The 13,533-nt window shown below is 49.2% G+C and overlaps 1 protein-coding gene across 1 annotated transcript; it reads right to left on the bottom strand.

The window, feature by feature from the left end:
• Positions 1–293: 293 nt before the first annotated feature.
• LOC139825709 (butyrophilin subfamily 1 member A1-like) lies at positions 294–12,201 on the bottom strand. The gene is made up of 11 exons (XM_071799703.1): positions 11,891–12,201; positions 11,117–11,221; positions 10,027–10,374; positions 8,761–9,042; positions 8,212–8,316; positions 7,658–7,678; positions 5,210–5,234; positions 3,412–3,428; positions 2,451–2,471; positions 1,998–2,030; positions 294–1,142 (listed from the first exon to the last, which is right to left on the bottom strand). The coding sequence occupies exons 2-11, from the start codon at positions 11,202–11,204 to the stop codon at positions 625–627; spliced, it is 1,458 nt and encodes a 485-aa protein (XP_071655804.1). The 5' UTR covers positions 11,205–11,221; positions 11,891–12,201; the 3' UTR covers positions 294–624.
• Between the last annotated feature and the right edge of the window lie 1,332 nt (positions 12,202–13,533).

The following is a 13,533-nucleotide window of genomic DNA, read 5'->3' as shown; positions in this document are numbered from 1 at the left end:
CTCTGCTCTCCAGACCATCCAGCCCCTCTGGGCTTTGATCTGCTCCCTCAAACCAGCTGGAAATGCTGTGCAAGCCCAGTCCAGCCAGGAGCCGATGAGCTGAGGGCAGTGGGGAGCACACAGGAGACCTCCAGACCATGTAAATCCTCCTTTCTAAAAGGAGGCTAAAAGGAGGTGGAGGCAATACCTTGGACACAGACATTTGGTGCAGACACACAGACAAATCCCACTGAAGTAACTTTATTCTGCACATTCAGAAAGAGATCCCTGCTGCGGGAGTGTGTTCAGTGGGAGTGTGTTCAACTGGTAGAGAGGGGGGATGAAAGGCGACAGTCAGGAGTTGCAACTGGGGAACTCTGTTCAAACACAAAGGGATAATTCTTCCCCTTGAGAGAAGTGCAGCACCAGCCAGAGGTCCAGAGACATAACGAGATCTCCACCCTTGGACATCCTACACAACTCAGTTGAACGAGGTTCAAAGACACCTCAGGCACTTGAGGGTAGCCCTGCTGGGAGCAGGTGGCTGCAACAGAAACCTCCACCACTTCCTTCCAACCTAAACCCTGCTGTGAGTGGGAACGGCCGAGGTCCCCTAGAAAACCTTGTCTTGCTCCCTCCCCTTCATCAAGGCCACACTTTGAGCTGTGTCCCAGAACCCAGCCAGAACCAAGGGTAGACTGGTTTCCCCTCAAATGATGTCTCTTGAAATGTGAAAATGGGCCTGTTCTCATCAACACTGAAAAATGACACTCGCCTCTCTTCGTAACACAGTGAGACATGGATCCGCTTGGGACTCTGGATTTCAGAAAGGAAAGTGCGATCAGGAGATGTGAGAGCCTGGAAGTGACCTTCCCACTGCCCCACTGCCCAGAAACCCTCCTCTGGATTAAACAGAGTCATGCCCTTCCTTTTCACATCTTCTCTACATATTCCCACAAGCCATTCTCTTCCATCCACCACCTCCACCTCCCAGTAGCATCTCCCTGAGGTGAAACCTTCACGACCCAACACACAGTGCCATGGTTGAAATCTCTTGGGGTTGTCAGTGACCTCCAATGTCTTCTCTTCTTGTCTCACACTTTTGCAGTCATCAGACAGAACAAGGGAGCGGTGGGCTGTGTCTGAATCCAGAACCACCTTCACTGCAGGAGAGATGGAGTCAACACATCAGGGCAGAGCTCACCCCAGGAAAGAGCTTTGCTGGGGCTGCACAAGGAAGAGAAAGAGTGCAAGCGATAGCTGGCAGACTGTGGCACGGGAAGCTGCACAAGGTGACAATGTTAGTGCAAGGAGCAGGAAACGAAGCAGAGAGATGACATTGAGCAGAGAGGGAAGAGAAGACCAGCAGACCTCCAGAAGGAATCACACAGAATCACAGCATGTCAGGGGTTGAAGGGACCTGGAAAGCTCATCCAGTGCAATCCCCCCATGGAGCAGGAACACCCAGCTGAGGTTCCACAGGAAGGTGTCCAGGCGGGTTTGAATGTCTGCAGAGAAGGAGACTCCACAACCTCCCTGGGCAGCCTGGGCCAGGCTCTGACACCCTCACCCGCAACAAGTTTCTTCTCAAATTTAAGCGGAACCTCCTGTGTTCCAGTTTAAACCCATTGCCCCTTGTCCTGTCACTGGTTGTCACGGAGCAGAGCCTGGCTCCATCCTCCTGACACTTACTCTTTACATATTGATAAACATTAACAGGGTTGCCCCTCAGTCTCCTCTTCTCCAAGCTAAAAAGACCCAGCTCCTCCAGACTGAAGAAGCCCCCATGTGTAAAGCGTGGCCAGCTCTGTGCACTGAGGACCAGGACTGTTCAGACTGGTCTGAAACTGGGACATGCACCAAATAAACAAGAGGTCAGAGTGTTACACGCCCTCCTGGACAGTGATGCCTGGCAGAAGCATCCCTGGTCCCACCATCATCGCTGCGGCAGAGGAAATACCAGAAGGGAGACTAAAGCAGGAAAGATGATTCAGCACTCCCAAAAGACCAAACTTTACCTTTTTCCATGGGCACTGCATATCTTCGCCATACTTAAAAAAAAAAAAAAAATCAGAAAAAAAAAATCACATTTGAGAGATAATCTGAACACACTTGTGCTGGATTAGCTCAAAATACTGAAAGGTCAGTGCAGTTGCACATTTTCAGAATTGTTGCTATATTTGTGAAAGTCATGTCACAGCACAGAGCTTCAAAACTGTCCTGACTATTTATGGGCTGTTTCTACTTTCTTTGAAAATCGGAATTATTTTCTTCTTAGTGTAAAAGTGTCACAGGGACTATCTTAAAAACTCATACAGAACAAATGAAAATAATGTTTCTGAAATGAGTTTGGAATTTGCTAACTTTTCCTTTCCTAAAGTAAAACCAAAGTCAGGGGAAGGTTTCAAAACCCTGGTGAGAAAATGTCCCACTGGAAAAGTCTCCCATGTAGGAAGGAGAATGGTACTCACCAAGTTCTTCAGCTTGCTTCTCTGAAAAAGAAGATAAATCAGCACAAATGGGTGTGGGATATTGATTGGGATAGAACCTCACCCATAACCACCTGCACAGGCAGGAGGGGGTTCTGCCAACGCTTGGCAAAACCATCCTCAATCACCTTTAATTGTCTGACCCAAATTCACTCTCTCCTTTCCCCACCCCCCACCAAGTCCCACCTCCCCAACCTCCCAACCACTTTTTGGTTCACTTTGCACTTTAACAGTGAAAAGGAAAAACAAAAACCCACCACCCTCTACAGACTCTGTGAAAAATCCCTTGTAAGGAATAGGAGACTCAAAGATTTCTGCATCACGGTCCCCTGAGCAACAAAGAGAAACACAAGTTACTCTTTGCAATCCCCCTCCCCAGGATCCCAACACACAGGGAGCAGAGGCTGTGATAAAGGGGGCAGATGTGCTGATTTACACTCTGGTTGCAAGGATGCTCCTGATTCCTGAGGGAGCTGGGCCTGTATTTATCTCCCCCTTCCACCTGTATTGATACCAATTTAACAAGACCTAACTTTTAATAGCCAAAGATCTTTCTTGGCAATTCTATGAGCTGCAAGCAAACAAATATGATCTCTTCATTTTTATTTTTTTTTTTTTAAATTTGAATTCTTGGTAAGCAAACAATATACGTTTTTAGAAGAGAATTCCCAACAGCCTAGGTTTCCCTAAAATAAAAAATTCAATAAGTTTTTCATACTATTTCATACTCAAAATAAATGAGAATGTTAAAAGCATTGACAGCCACTCAGAGAAAAGATCTTAATGACTTTTCAGGGTAAATTTTCACATTATTAGAGTGTCAGGGAGGGGGAAGTAAAGTGTCTGCCCAAAGAAGAACATTTGGACAGAGCGACAGGATGAATAACAAATTCTGAAAGTTTTCACAGCGGATTTCACTGTGAAGACGGGGAGCGGGACTTACGCAGTGCTGCGTCTCGCCTCGCTGAAAAACAAAAGCAGAACAGAGCATCACCACCAAAGCCCGTTCCTTTTTCACCGATACACTTGTTGGGGTGGGGAGGAGGCTGAAATGGCTCCTGGTGGAAAAGCTGCAGCCCAGGAGCTCCCCAAGGTCTTTCTGCTCACGACTTGTGGAGCTCTTGGCCACCCTGCCCGGAGCCACCTCGGGCAGAGTCCAGCCAGGGCTGCAGCTCCAGGGCAGCGGGGATGGGCCAGTGCAGTTCTACATTTTCAGAGCTGTTGCTGTATTTTTGAAAGTCATCTCACAGCACAGAGCTTCAACACTTCAGTGCGTAGCAACATGGAAGGACTCCCTCCTTTTCTCACAAATATGATCATACTGCCTGTCCTGGCTCAGATCTTTATTTACGGTCTGTTTGTACTTCCTTGGAAAAGTGAAAGAATTTTCTTCTTAGTATGGAACGATCACAGGGAGTATCTTAATAACACATAGAGAGCCATGGAAAATAATGTTTCTGAGGTGAGTTTGGTATTTGCTACCTTTTCCTTTCCAAAGAAGAAAACCAAAATCAGGGGAAAGGTGCAAAACCCAAGTGAGAAAATGTCCCTGTGGAAAAGTCTCCCACGTAGGAAGGAGAATGGTACTCACCAAGTTCTTCAGCTTGCTTCTCTGAAAAAGAAGATAAATCAGCTCAAGTGGGTTATGGGATATTGATTGGGATAGAACCTCACCCGTAACCACCTTCAGGGGCAGGAGGGGGTTCTGCCAATGCTTGGCAATGCAAAACCCTCTCCCACCACCAGCCTGGAGCTCTGCAGGTGCTGGTGCAGGTTGAGCTGCTCAGATCTGGGGCAGGAAAGGTCTCTGGGAGGTCCCTCGCCTACAAGGGGACCCGTTACCCAGCGTCTCCACCAAATCCCGGTGCCAGCAGTGAGGATGCACAGGGCACTCGCCCTGCCCGTGCCACCGCGGCGCTCACCCATCGCCAGCCCCACACACCATCCTCAACCACCGTTAACTGTCTGACTCAAATTCACTCTCTCCTTTCCCTGCCAACCACTTTTTGGTTCACTTTGCACTTTAACAGTGAAAAGGAAAAACAAAAACCCACCACCCTCTACAGACTCTGTGAAAATTCCCTTGTAAGGAATAGGAGACTCAAAGATTTCTGCATCACGATTCACTGAGCAACAAAGAGAAACACAAATTACTCTTTGCAATCCCTTTCCCCAGGATCCCAACATAAAGAACCACACAGGGGAGCAGAGGCTGTGATAAAGGGGGCAGATGTGCTGATTTACACTCTGGTTGCAAGGATGCTCGTGATTCTTGAGGGAGCTGGGCCTGTATTTGTCTCCCCCTTCCACCTGTATTGGTACGAGTTTAGCAAGAGCTCACTTTTAACAGCCAAAGAGCTTTCTTGGCAATTCCGTGAGCTGCAGGCAAACAAATACGCTCTCTACATATTTTTTTAATTGTAATTTCTTGGTAATCAAGAAATCTACATTCTTAGAACAGAATTCTCAACAATCTAGGTTTCTGTAAATCCTGGAAAAGAATCATACTTTCAGTTCTATTTCACTACATTAAAAAGATGTGAATGTTAAAAAGCAATGACAGCCACTCAGGGAAAAAACCCTAATGACTGTTATGGGTAAATTTTCACATGATTAGGCTGTCAGGAAGGGAGAAGTAAAGTGTCTGCCCAAAAGAAGAACATTAGGACAGAGTGACAGGATGAACAACAAAGTCTGAAAGTTTTCACAGAGGATTTCACTGTGAAGACGGGGAGCGGGACTTACGCAGTGCTGTGTCTCGCATCGCTGAAAAACAAAAGCAGAACAGAGCATCACCACCAAAACCCGTTCCTTTTTCACCGATACACTTGTTGGGGTGGGGAGGAGGCTGAAATGGCTCCTGGTGGAAAAGCTGCAGCCCAGGAGCTCCCCAAGGTCTTTCTGCTCACGATTTTTGGAACTCTTGGCCACCCTGCCCGGAGCCACCTCGGGCAGAGTCCAGCCAGGGCTGCAGCTCCAGGGCAGCGGGGATGGGCCAGTGCAGTTCTACATTTTCACAACTGTTGCTGTATTTTTGAAAGGCATTTCACAGCACAGAGCCTCAAAACTTCTATGTGTACCAACAGGGAAGGACTCCCTCCTTTTCTCACAAATATGATCATACTGCCTGTCCTGACTCAGATCTGTATTTACGGTCTGTTTGTACTTCCTTGGAAAAATGAAAGAATTATCTTCTTCGTATGGAAGGATCACAGTGAGTGTCTTAATAACACATACAGAACCAAGGAAAATAATGTTTCTGAAATCAGTTTGGTATTTGATACCTTTTCCGTTCCCAAAAGGAAAACTAAAGTCAGGGGAAAGGTGCAAAACCCAAGTGAGAAAATGGCCCAGTGGAAATGTCTCCCACCTAGGAAGGAGAATGGTACTCACCAAGTTCTTCAGCTTGCTTCTCTGAAAAAGAAGATAAATCAGCTCAAGTGGGTTGTGGCGTATTGATTGGGATAGAACCTCACCCGTAACCACCTTCAGGGGCAGGAGGGGGGTTCTGCCAATGCTTGGCAATGCAAAACCCTCTGCCACCACCAGCCTGGAGCTCTGCAGGTGCTGGTGCAGGTTGAGCTGCTCAGATCTGGGGCAGGAAAGGTCTCTGGGAGGTCCCTCGCCTACAAGGGGACCCGTTACCCAGCGTCTCCACCAAATCCCGGTGCCAGCAGTGAGGATGCACAGGGCACTCGCCCTGCCCGTGCCACCGCGGCGCTCACCCATCGCCAGCCCCACACACCATCCTCAACCACCGTTAACTGTCTGACTCAAATTCACTCTCTCCTTTCCCCACCAACCACTTTTTGATTGACTTTGCACTTTAACAGTGAAAAGGAAAAACAAAAACCCACCACCCTCTACAGACTCTGTGAAAAATCCCTTGTAAGGAATAGGAGACTCACCGGTTTCTGCATCACGGTCCCCTGAGCAACAAAGAGAAACACAAGTTACTCTTTGCAATCCCCCTCCCCAGGATCCCACCACACAGGGAGCAGAGGCTGTGATAAAGGGGGCAGATGTGCTGATTTACACTCTGGTTGCAAGGATGCTCGTGATTCCTGAGGGAGCTGGGCCTGTATTTATTTCCCCCTTCAACCTGTATTGGTACCAATTTAGCAAGAGCTCACTTTTAATAGCCAAAGATCTTTCTTGGCAATTCTATGAGCTGCAAGCAAACAAATATGCTCTCTAGATATTTTTTTTAATTATTATTTCTTGGTCAGCTAATAATCAGCATTCTTAGAATAGAATTCTCAACAGCCTGGGTTTCTGTAAATGTTGGAAAAAAATAATGTTTTCAGTTCTATTTCACTACATTAAAAAGATGTGAATGTTAAAAGCATTGACAGCCACTCAGGGAAAAAACCCTAATGACTTTTCAGGGTAAATTCTCACAAGATTAGTGTGTCAGAGAGGGGGAAGTAAAGTGTCTGCCAAAAGAAGAACATTAGGACAGAAAGAGAGGATGAATAACAAAGTCCGAAAGGTTTCAGAGAGGATTTCACTGTGAAGACGGGGAGCGGGACTTACGCAGTGCTGCTTCTCGCCTCGCTGAAAAACAAAACCAGAACAGAGCATCACCACCAAAGCCCGTTCCTTTTTCACCGATACACTTGTTGGGGTGGGGAGGAGGCTGAAATGGCTCCTGGTGGAAAAGCTGCAGCCCAGGAGCTCCCCAAGGTCTTTCTGCTCACGACTTCTGGAGCTCTTGGCCACCCTCCCCGGAGCCACCTCGGGCAGAGTCCAGCCAGGGCTGCAGCTCCAGGGCAGCGGGGAAGGGGCAGGTTTGCATGGACCAGGGAGGAGCACGGGGTTGCACTTCTCCTTCAGGGCTATGGAACCATCCTGCCCCAGGGTTTTGGGAGAGGTTTTGTTAGTGCTGAGACACAGCTGAAGCCCTTGCCAAATGAAATGTTCTTCCCCAGAGCTTCTACCAGCTTTGGGAAGAACCTTGCGTGCACTTTGAAAAGCAAAGTTCACTGCTGGTACAACAGCTGTTCATGCTTTTTTGGTTTGGGAATGATTTTTCTTGAAATTACACCACCATTGCATAATTTCATAGACTGAATTAATAATTTTATATAAACAGTAACCAAACAATTTACATCCAATTTACATCCACAAGAATTCTCCCATTTGAGGGAATTCTTCAGTGTGTCTAGGAAATAAATGGTAAATCTTACCTATTTTTTCCTCAAGTTTTCCTGTGAAGGAGAGAAAGAAATGTAAATAACTGAGAACATCGTCCCTTCCAAAGAGCCCTGGCCAAGGCACAGAAGGAGTTACAGCCACCAGGGTCTGGCGGTGCTGCAGTGCCTGAGCGACACACTGGCCCAGCTCCTTCTGCTAAGAAATAGAGGATTGCAGTGTCCTTTATTCCTCTGTATTATTTGTCTTTCCCAAGGAGATGAGCCCTGCCAGGCCCCCAAATGTGCAAGGTTTTGGGGTTTCTTTTGCAGGGTCTGGCAAATCTTTGCCCTGGGTGGGGCAAACTCCAGCTCATGCTACTTTAATATCCACATCCTTCTCTGCTATATTTTTCTTGGAAAAACAACCTTTATTTTCTTCTAAGAAAACAAATCCCTGAGTCTTTAAGCCCCTGGCACCACGTGTGTCCCAGACTATGAGACAAAACTCTGGGACCATCCTGACATTTCCCAAACGCACCCGTCCACCAAAACCAGAGGTGGCCAAACAGGACCAATCTCCCTCCCCAAACACCACACCACGACAGTACCTTTAATTTTAAATAGACAAACAGCAAAAATAAAGAGAATGACCACAGCAACCGAGATGATGCCCAGGGCAATTATCCAAGGATGGGCGTCATGGAAAAAGGGATCTGAAAAATAAAATCCACAAAGGGGTTTGGTCACTGCACAAGCAGCAATGGGAAATAGCTCATTTCTGTGTTATACAAGCGCATCCCAGGTCTGAATCTCATTGAGGGTGAGCATCACCTCCTGACTGTACTCCACAAAGGGACAAAATATCAGATTAAAAAAAACCCCCTATGTTTGGGCACACTTCTCTGTGATTGACAATGATTTTTCTGCATACATTTTGGGGGATTTTTTAAAGCAAAAATGGATTTCTAGACAAATTATTTCTAGTTAAATCATGTTTTCTTTTCCTGTGAGAAAAAGAAAGCTGCAGGGTGCAGAAAACACTGGATGCACTGAAAACAGAGTCTGACAAATGCACCCAAGATTTTCTGCCAGTGTCACGTCCCCATGCAGCCCCATGGGCAGCGATAAGGGGGCGACACCCCCGTCCCCCCCCTCACCTGAGATGTAAAATGCTGATCCCTGTTCTTGGCCATCCAGGACATTTTGGGCCCAGCAAGAGACGTTCTGCTTCGTGCCCCTGGTGAGGATGATGCTGCTTTCCACCGCAAAGAGGCTGCTCTGGTCCTGGGTGACGCTTTCCGAGAGGGACGGGAGATGCTGTCCGTGGGGATCTCGCCACAGCACCTGGGGCCGCGGGTACCAGCCGGCCGAGCGACAGGACACCCGGATCCCCCCGTCCTGGTACCGCTCCAGCGCGACGAGTGGGACAGAGCCGCTGGCTGCGGGGACACAGACACCCCAGTGATCCCACGGGAACGGGGTGGCCTGGCTGTCCCTCTGCCTGACAAGGGATGGACGTGGACACAGACAAATCATCACCCGGGGTCAGGACATTTCATTTCAACAGGGCATGGACCTGCTGGAGAGGGACCAGAGGAGCCACAGGAATGATCCGAGGCTGGAACAGCTCTGCCGGGGGACAGGCTGAGAGAGCTGGGGTGTTCAGCTGGAGAAGAGAAGCTCCAGAGAGATCATAGTGCAGCCTTGCAGTGCTTAAAAGGAGCTGATAAGAAAGATGGGGAGACACTTTTGAGCAGGGCCGGTTGTGACAGGACAAGGGGTGATGGTTTTAGCTAAAGGAGGGAGATTCAGGGTGGACATGAGGAAGGAATTGTTGCCCTGAGGGTGGTGAGAGCCTGGCCCAGGTTGGCCAGAGAGGTGGTGGCTGAACCATCCCTGGAGACATCCCAGGCCAGGCTGGACGGGGCTCTGAGCACCCTGAGCTGGTGAAGATGTCCCTGTCATGGCAGGGGGGGCACTGGGGGAGCTTTGGAGGTCCTTTCCAACCCAAACTGTTCTTTGATTCTATGAATCTTGGACTCTTTTTTACATAACTCCAAGATCTGCTCTGGAGGCTGCTACTGCATCAAAATAATCTAAAGTTCTGGATATTTGAATAAAAAAGTACCAACCAGTATGTTCTTGTTATATTACTCAATGCCAAATCTTTTCTTACATCCACTTATATGAAGAAAACAATGTCAAGAACACCTCTGAAATGGGTAGAGTATCTCACAAGTTCTTGACGGCCACTTGGTAAGTAATTTTAATTCTATGAGACATTCTTGGTATTTTCAACCATGGGACTTAATCAAACCCTATTTGCTAAGCACCCACCTGAAATTGCTGCTGGAGAGGACAGGGAAGAAGAGCTCTGGCTACAAGCAAGTAAATTAGAGTCAGCAGAGACACAGAAAACTGACCTGTCACCTGCAGCTCCACCACAGCCTCATCATAGTCTGAGCCACTGGCAACAAAGCAGGTGTAATTCCCTCTGTCAGACAGTTGGACGCGAAATATTTTCAAGTTCACGCTGCCCTTGGTGAGTCCGTCCTTCCACAGCTCTGTGCGCCCTACATATTCCAGCATCTGATTCCCGTTCTGGTCCTGGCCCCCCCTGTAGTGATGCACGAAGGTTGTGAGCTGCTCCCAAAACCAGGTCACCTCCATGTCTTGCGTGCTCTGCGCGGGGGAGAAGCGGCAGGGCAGCACCGCGTCCTCGCCCATGGCCACGATGACGGGGCCGGGGGGTCCCATCACTTTGAGCTGAGCTGGGAGAAAACCCCAAAGGAAGAAGAAATAACCGTGAGTTTGCTGTGGTGACCGAGGTCAGAAAACCAGCGGCTGCTGCTCCAGATGATCCGTGTGCTGTGTGCCGTGTCATTGCATTGGAGCATCACCGTGCTGGGGGGGTGAGCCACTGGGGTGCTGGGAGAGGGACCCCAGTTGTGCAGCACATGATTCCCTGTCCTGCGCTACCACCAAAGTTCTTCAGATCTTTTTAAAGAAGATCTCTTTTAGCAGAATTTGTTCTTATGGGGGCAAGTGCCCCCTGTGCTGCTCGGCTGGGGTAAAAGCGGGATAAAGAAGGAAAGAAGTGACTGGAAGGTTTCTGGGTGGTCGAATGGAGAAAGGAGAGAATTTGAGTACAAATAAAACTCAAATATCCTCAGCTGTTTGCACCTATTACAACAGAAATTCAAATCATCTCAGGTGCTCTGAGTATCTTTGGAAATTTAAAAAGAAAAGGCTTATTAATAAGCTGGCCACTCAACACACAGAGACAGTAGTTTCTTGTTGAAGAAAAACAAAAGGAAATCAACTTTCAAGACAACAGTTGTGTTGCATCCATTTGCCAGGGTGGCTTCAGGTCGACCATCTAACAGAAAAAGAGCCCAGAATATGTTTTAAAACAGAGTTTGTTCAAGGCCTTTTCCTTTGTGCCAGTAGCCAGGAAGACACTGAGGCTGGAAGCAACACCCCAGGGATCAGCAAAACCAGAGGGACACCTACCTGAGTGCAGCTCGTGAACCTGGAAAACCAAACCATAAACTGTAAAAACCAGCAGAGAGAAGCAGGAGTGGAAACTGGAGAGCATCATCTTCACTGGAGCACAACCTGGAGACACGGAAAGAGAGGGAAGGGCTGAAAGGGGGGAGAAACAAGGGAGGAGAATAAAAGGCAGAATTCACTTTTAAAGGGGTTTATTGCTGATTGCAGCCCCTTTGTATAATGACTCGGGAGGAGCCTCAGATGCCGAAGGCAGAGTTTGATATTCCGTCACCAGCCTGACTTTGCTTGGTGCTTTACATACAAAGTATCCGACTGGTGTAAAAAGTTGCAAGAATTTCCCATTGGGAAACAAAGGACAAGCTGCAACATCTCCTCTAATTGCCGGACAAAGCGACAATTGTTTTAATACAGAACCCTTGCTTATGTTATCCAGACTTGGGAAAGTGATGCAAATGTGCAGGATGAGAAGGAGAAACCCAGACCAAATGCACGTGGAGCTGTTGCCACACACTCATCCTCTGGGACAAATTCAGGACTCGGTAGCACATCCCCTGCCACCACACGGATGTCTCACACCAGGGAAAGCAAAATAAGCAGAACATTAATTCAACACCCAGCCAGGATGGGACCTGGCCCTGCTCTGAACCCACTGTAACCTCTTATCACTCACTGACTCAGTCCTGGATTTGTTAACGAGCAGTGAAAACCACAATGAATTTCAGCAGATGGCAGAAAGCAATTTCAATCTGCAGCTTTGCAAGAGATGCCGCTTACCTGGAGGAACCGAGATCTCTCATGGGGCAGGAGCTGCTCGGCTGTCACCGGAGTGTCCGGGGTTCACCCATCTGAGCTGTGCGTTTCCCTGTTAAAAACCCAGCAAAAATGTCACTCTGTGTCGCTGTCTCTCACTCATTTCCTTCTGAGCTGCCTCCACTCAAAAATGAAAGCCACGAGAGTGATCTGGAGGGTTTTGGGCACTGCTTTTGCTCCAGAAGTCTTCTTCTGGCAGCGTCCACCTGCACTTCCCTGCCACAAGCACCTGGTGCAGCTGCGGATGGTACAGCAGCCTCCTCCCGGGGCTGCACGGGCTAAGGAGGGGCTGGATATTGGACTGGGGAGGGGCTGGATATTGGACTGGGGAGGGGCTGGATATCGGACTGAGGAGGTCATGGATATCGGGCTGGGGAGGGGATGGATATCGGCAGCAGTTTGCTCATCCCTGGGAGAAGCCCACGGTCAGCAGTGGGAAGGAGGTGACAGAGCAGGGGTTGAGGGAGGTAACTCAGGACTGAGGGAGGTGACGGAGCTGGGATTCGCACCCTGAGACGTAGCTGGTGTGGGATTGAAGTCCAGCTTAATTAAAAGCAATTCCCTCTCCTCAGCCAAGAGGCAAGGCCATAGTCGATGGTTTGATGAGGGAAAGCTGCTGCCCTGGGATGTGTCACCCAGGCAGCTCCCCCAGGTTAGCAGACCTTGGGGGTCCAGCACCCTCCTGTCTCCAGCCGGGAGCCGGGGGCAGGCAGGAGGTGAGAGCACCTGCTGGGGTAAAGGGACCTGGCCTGGGATCTTTTAAAAAGGGAGAACAAGGAAGAGGGAGGCAATAAGTGAAGCATTCGGAGACACAGATTTGGCCAACAACTGATAGCAGAGATAATAATAAACCAACCTCATCACTTGCGCTAATCAGTGGGCTCTCACAAACCTGTGGGCAGCACTTCAGGGAGGGTGAGCCTGGCTTTTGCAATAATCAGGATGCAAAGCTGGGGGTCCCAGATACTTGGGGGTTCAGTGGAAGTATGAGAACAGTGAAAGGTTTGTGCAGGGGAAGCGAATCAGTGAGGACAAGGTGGGGGACAGGTAAAAATTGGTATAAGAGGGCCTGGTGCTGGGTGAAACAGAGCTGTTCAGAGCACTTGGGTGGCTGGAGAGTCGGAGTCTCCAGGGCCAGGAGGAAGAGGGTCTGGGGTGTGCACGGCTGTGCGGTGCCTGTGGATGGGGGTGTGAACGTTGTGTTTTTGCAGTGAGCATCAGGCTGGAGCATCTGGGAGTGGGGGATCCATGGGGGGCTCAGAGGGTCTGGGTTCTGGACAGGGGTACCAGGCATACACAGGGGCTGTGTCGCTGCTACAGGCATCTGCAAATGTGCACGTGAATCCAGAGTGTTCCACATGTGCTGAAACTAGTGACCTCCTGCCTCTGCCAGTCACGCAGGACCAGGGGACATGGCTGCTGCTGCCAGCCTGGGCACCCATAGGATGGCCCGTGCTCTGGGGCTGGTGTCCCCAGGTGACATCCCACCGGGCTGGAGGTGCACATGGTGCCACTGACCCAGGACGGCTCAGAGCACCCAGTGGTGCCGCAGGCTCTTATCACTCAGCTGCAGCTGGACGAAGCGGGGAGATGTGGCAGATCCCGTG

Source organism: Patagioenas fasciata, chromosome 27 (assembly GCF_037038585.1).
Source record: "Patagioenas fasciata isolate bPatFas1 chromosome 27, bPatFas1.hap1, whole genome shotgun sequence".
NCBI lineage: Eukaryota > Metazoa > Chordata > Aves > Columbiformes > Columbidae > Patagioenas > Patagioenas fasciata.
Note: the sequence above shows the minus strand (reverse complement) of the source record. Positions and strands in the feature narration are given on the sequence as shown.

What these genes read in the sequence shown, in the direction of transcription:
- LOC139825709 (XM_071799703.1), bottom strand. Translation starts at nt 11,204, where the DNA reads ATGATGCTCTCCAGTTTCCACTCCTGCTTCTCTCTGCTGGTTTTTACA. An exon ending in ATCAGCATTTTACATCTCAG is followed by an intron (nt 8,317 to 8,760) that starts GTGAGGGGGGGG and finishes TTTATTTTTCAG; the next exon opens with ATCCCTTTTTCCATGACGCC. An exon ending in AAAACTTGAGGAAAAAATAG is followed by an intron (nt 5,235 to 7,657) that starts GTAAGATTTACC and finishes TTTGTTTTTCAG; the next exon opens with CGATGCGAGACACAGCACTG.